We start from the raw sequence: 5,911 nt of genomic DNA, 5'->3' as shown, positions 1-5,911 counted from the left end.
GCAGTCACTGCAATGGACACCAATGGAGTGCATTTCTTGCTTAACATGCTAGCCATCCACCAGCTAGTGGAGGAAGGAGGAAAGAGGAAAGACTTCAACCTAAGCAGCTGCAGAAGGGTGTTTGGCACAAGCTCACATGTGGGTGTGATTTCTGTTAAGTGGTCCAGCTTACACAGGGAGATCACCATGGGCGAAGACACTCTCTCTCTGATGCTGTGATTTGATGTAAGTTATCCACAGCCAGTGGCTGCGGGGATACCCTTACCCTTTATCTTGATGCTGAGATTTGATAGTTATCCGCAGCCAGGGCTGCGGGGATCCCTTTACCCTTCATCTTGATGCTGTGATTTGATGTTAGTTATCCACAGCCAGTGGCCACAAGGATTCCCCTTACCCTTTACTGCATAGAGAAGGCTGTGAGGGAGCAATTTACAATGCACTTTACCTGCAGACTACAAAACCCAGACATTGCCCACAGCTCTGGGGGAGCCCTGCCTGGCCAAGGAGAGTGTGTCCCTTCATTTAGAGACTGGAAGGGACTCTCGCCCTGGTTGGAGCTGACTGGCTAAGACTCTGTAGCACCCACTGCAGCCTCTTTGCTCTCAGTAAAGTGCTCGGCTCTGGGTGGCTTCGGTCTCCTTCTTCCTGAGACAGCCACTTAAGGGGAGATGGCTTCCATGAGCATCTCTCTGCTCCCACTTCTGGTAAAGAGGCACATGAATGAGAAAAGCATTTGGGCAGCCAGCACTTCCCCCGCCAGCACTGGCTTTTCAGACAAACTCATCCGTGGTTCCAAACCCTGAACCTTTGCACATCCACTCCCCTCCGATAGCAAAGGAAACTTCAGGTCTGAAGCGGACTTGGCAAGCATGTTATTAATGACTGTCATGCTTATTAGCAGACTTAATCCTGCCTGCTGCAGAAATGACTTGCAGCAGCAGAACACCGTCTCTCGACACACTCCATCGATGTACATCTTAATCTGGCCCTGATTTTCAATGCTGCTGTTTGGGTTTTCGGGGACATACAAAGCCTTCTCCCTCACAGTGGGCTGGGGGCTGGGACTCCTGTTTCCAACCACTGAGAGGCTGGCCAAATGCCTCCTGACATCGTGGCCAAGGGAAAAGCCAGCATTTGTGGATTTTTGTTGTTGTAGTTGTTTTCCTTGAAGGGAAGCACACTTGTTCAGGTCAAGTATTTAAGGCACACATTTTGTGAACCTGGTAGTGGTGCCACACATCTTTTACCCTAGCCCGTGGGATTTAGAATCAGGTGGATCTCTGTATTTTAAAGCCCGGCTGGCATACAGGGCTACACAGAGTTACCCTGTCGTGAAAACAAACAAACAAATAGAAAATAAGCCAAAAGAATAAACAAACAAAAACAGAAAAGGTGATAAAAAGTAATTGCATTTAGATTTCCAAATATCAACTTCTCAGTGGGTCAAATTGTGATTCTTGTTTATTCATATGGTATTCTCTTTGTGACTTTCTTAAACCTTTCACAAATGATTTAATTCTTTATCAACCTCAGATCTTCGGCTTTCTTTCAACCTTGAGTTGAGCCTGCCTTTCATCACGCCTGTCTGAAGCTACCCACTCCTCTGTTCCTTCCTTAATTGGTTTCTCCTTTACTGTATTGGTGAATGCACACCCTTGCCACTCCAAGACCTGGCTCACACACCCATTTTCCATGGTTCATCAACCAAGTACATCCATTTTCCGTCAAGTCTCACAAACTGATCTCATTCTTGACAAGTTCTCCAGTTATATTATTCTAGGACCAATATTATCAGGAGTATCTTCTGAACAGAGTCTCTTAATGCCTGCCCTAATAGCAATACAGCTTTGCCATAATACTGTGCATCTTTCAAGAAGCACTTGCTAATACCAAATCTCTCTTCTTCCCTCTCTCCCTCTCTTTCATTCCTTCTCTTTCTATCCTTCCCTCTTTCTCTCCCTCCCTCACTGCCTTCCTCCTATTCTTCCTTTCTTCCTTTGTTTCACAATTAGAATTTCCAAATGTTTCTCTCTGAAATTTCCCCACAAGTAGAACACCTGCTTTTCCTGGTAGTTGAACATAACAGAGTGCTGGTGTGTGTGTGGGGGGGGGTGGGAACAAAGGCTGCGAGTCAGAAACAGTGCTGCTTCTGGATCCTATAGTCTGACTTGTCCCACCCAATTCCACGCTTTCCCTGGGATACCACATTGTGCTGAGGGATTTCCTTCCTCCCTTCCCTAGGTTATCTACAGGAAAGCAGACAAGAAAGAATCAACTGTGGTGCATGCACTTCCATAGAAGGCTCAGGAATGTTCCATCTCGAGTTCAGCTTTAGAAGTTTGCCATTTAAATCCAGTATGTTAGATCCATGCATGACGATATTATTAATTTAAAAACCCCTTATTTTGTACAACATAAGTGTATTCACACAACTGAATGGAAGGCAAGTATGAAAGAGGTACAGTGATGTATGCAAAAATATAAAGGAACCCATTAGTTTCTGTGTAAACTAAATAAAATGGAATTATCGTCTGCCTTTAGGTTTTCAGCCCATTGTCCACCTTGTTTTCCAATCAGTTTATGACCTGGATACTCCTCCACAACTGCTCAACTGATTTGCTCTGCTCCTTCCCAACCTTCGTTTCTATACTACAGATGCTGGCCCTGTGTTCACAGAACCAAAGAGGACTAGGATCAAGGGTTGTCTGGAAATGAGGGTGGAATAGTAGGTTCTGATATACAGCTTAACTTCACCATGGATCTTCTGATCGGTTCAAGCCAAGTTTGTAACAAACTTCATTAGCTAGAATCAAACATCCTGAAGATGACTTCCTCTTCCCTTCTCTTGGTTTGTGCTGCCCTCTATAGACAGACACACAGAGCAACATCACATCGGTGTGAAAAGCATCAATGTTTGGAACTGGATGGGAAAGTAACAGATTGTACCTTTCACTAATTTAGGACTTTGTAGCACATTTCCCACATATCAGCTCCAGGTTCTCCAAACCAGCCCTGCCCCCATCCACTTTGTGGATCGTTTACAGGATTAAAATGAGCTTGATCCAGGTGTAGGAGTCTATGGCCCAACTTTGACCTTAAGTTCCCAGATAATCTTTGTTTTCATAACAAACTGTTCATAACTAGAATGCTTCCTTTCTTCTTTATGTGACTATAAAAATCATGTCACTGAGACCACTAAGAACTGATCGCCAGCTCTTGTTCTTGCAGCCTTGCTCTCCCTTCTACCCCTCCTCTTCCCCTTCCCTTCCCCCTCTCCCTCCACATGCTCATGGCTGGCCTCTTCTCCTCTTCTCCTCTACTCCTCTATTCCTCTCTTTTCTCTCTCTGTCTCTCTCTCTCTGCCTCTACTACCCTTTTAACTCTCCCATGACTTGAATAAACTATTCTGTACAAAAAAAAAAAAAAAAAAAAAGGCTTATCGCCAGATCAAAGAACTTTGCTTCTCTACAGTTCTGGGTCTCCTAAGATCCATGCCCTGGTTTCCAGTCTCCACTCCCACCAGCCTGTCTCTCCAGGGCTGGGATTAAAGAAAAGGCAACCACACCACACCTGACCCCATGCTACTTTTTCTCAGAGTATTTTATTATAGCAACAGAAAGTAAAATAGAGCACTGGGTAAATTAATGTCCCTCTCCCGAGTTTGATGGTACACACAAAATTAGTCACAACCCGCTTGCCTAAAACAGAAATCTCTGGAGCCAATATCTGTAGGAGCACTTCAACAATCATTTTGGCAAACTGGGTATGAACAAGCTGGAGAATAAAAACTCCTAGACAACAACCCCTCTTAGAGAAGAACAGAAGAATCGATCTCTCCCTCCCTCTAAAGGAAAGTATTGAAGGTACATTTTAATTGTTTTTGCCTCAAAAACTCAATATGTTTTCTCATCGAAAATAAGAGGAGGGCTGGAGAAATGGCTCAGTGGTTAAGAGCACTGACTGTTTTTCCAGAGGTCCTGAGTTCAAATCCCAACAACCACATGATGGCTCACAACCATCTGTAATGGAATCTGACACACTCTTCTGTTGTGTCTGAAGACAGCTACAGTGTGTGTATATATATATAATAAATCCTTAAAAAACAAAAAGAAAGAAAAGAAGAGGAAAATTAAAAAATTCATTTATGTTTTAGGGCAAGGAGAACCAAAAATAGCAATTATAAAGTATTGTCAAAGTGTTAATAAGTGCCAGGCATAGAGGCGGGTGGATGGATCTCTTTGAGTTCAAAGCCAGGATGGTCCACAGAATGAGTTCCAGGACAGTCAAAGCTGTTACACAGAGAAGCCATGTCTCAAAAAAAAAGTTAGTTTTCTATAGCCAAAGGTTGAGCATGATGCCATCTGACCCAGAGCCAGCTCCAGAAGTTGTTTCCTCATGAAAAGCCTGAGGTACTGGGAGGACTCGGTTCACACCTTGGAACTCACTATCCAAAAAACTCAGATGACAAAAAGCGCAAATGTCTTGCGTGCAATAATTCTTTCATGAGGAAGTGTGGTTGTTTAATCAAAATAATTGAAATAAAATGGCAGCATCAAATGCTCCTAAATCCCATTCATACAGAAAATGCTCCTAAATCCCAGTCATACAGAAAAGCAGTGGTAGATGGAAGATGCTTTCAGAAGCAAGTTTATTGGAACTGCAGGAAAAAATCAAAGCTTTACACCAACTAGGGGAAGCAAGAGAGAATGGAGAGCTAAACCTCAGTAAAGAACTTAGTGACAGTCCATCTAACCACAGGCTCACCCATGCCTCTGAGGTAACCTTAAAGAAACCCACCCACATTCTCTGCTGGTGTTCCTAGTCCACCCCCCCAAAAAAAGAGCAGAAGAGATTAAATTTATAAGGATCTATGGTTATGACTTTCTAAGATTCCGGTGACTCTCTGAAGAACCTGGTCAAGGGGCTTGCCTTATTTTACCTAATTCAGCACACTCCCAAAGATAAAGTGTCTATTTTAGGGACATTCACTAAAAATTGTCTAAAGGCAAATATATTTACCTATTGATGTTTAGGGTGTAGAATAGCAATGAAGATTAACAAAATACATTGCATATTGGTTGAGAGAAAATCCTGGAGAATAAGATGCTTTGAACAAGAGGACCTTGGTAAAGCTTCAATCTATTTCTGAAATCAAAATGCATGCACAGGGAATTCTTAGGCATGCATATTTTGTCCTAATACTCGAAGCAGAAGCTGGTAGCTTTCTCTGAGATTGAGGCTGGCCCACTCTCTACAGGAAGTCCCAGGCCAGCCAGGGACACCTAATGAGAATAGCCTGATTAGAATAACAACTACAACAACAAAAAAAGGCCAAGGTGACCCTAGGCTCTCACCTCTGACTGACCTTTAGGTATAGACTGTGAAATATATACAAAGTGAAGCCAAGGGAAAGTTCTAAATTATGTAAATTGTTTTAAGGTGTTCCTCCAACACACAAATGGAACATTTTGGTTTGGTTTGCTTTTCCTTGGTTGCATGAAGGAAATCTTGATTGGCTGGAACATCCACTAAAGTAGCCACTGTCAAAAAAAAAAAAAAAGGACATAATCTTTTTAAACTGGTTTAGTAAAATGACTAAACAACACCAGCAACACCAACAAAAATCACCCTAACAAATAGCAAAATAAAGGCCCACAAAAGAAGCAGAGTCTTGTTTCCAGTTGCCAAAGTAATTGTAATTAGTTGGGGGGGGTGTGTCTTTATTTTTTGCAATGCATGAAACATGAGACAATCTGGACTTTACACAGGAAAACAATAAACTGATACCAACCTTCTGGAGGAAGCCTGTGCATTGGATTTGTTAGACAGAGACTGCAAACCCATGAATTTAATATGCCCAAAGACGTGAAGAAGACCATAAAGAAAGGAAACCATTAGAATGCTTTCAGCA

General features: G+C 42.7%; 1 protein-coding gene across 1 annotated transcript; it reads right to left on the bottom strand.

Moving 5' to 3' along the window:
- Positions 1–658: 658 nt before the first annotated feature.
- On the bottom strand, positions 659–3,580 carry LOC308415014 (protein ARMCX6-like; the record flags this gene model as incomplete). Its single annotated transcript, XM_080910141.1, has 2 exons — positions 659–1,164; positions 3,571–3,580. The coding sequence occupies 2 exons, from the start codon at positions 3,578–3,580 to the stop codon at positions 659–661; spliced, it is 516 nt and encodes a 171-aa protein (XP_080766267.1).
- Between the last annotated feature and the right edge of the window lie 2,331 nt (positions 3,581–5,911).

The sequence above is a fragment of the Micromys minutus genome (genome assembly GCF_963924665.1).
Source record: "Micromys minutus genome assembly, chromosome: X".
NCBI classification, from domain to species: Eukaryota; Metazoa; Chordata; class Mammalia; order Rodentia; family Muridae; genus Micromys; species Micromys minutus.
The sequence above is the reverse complement of the archived record's forward strand: the minus strand, read 5'-3'. Positions and strand labels throughout refer to the sequence as shown.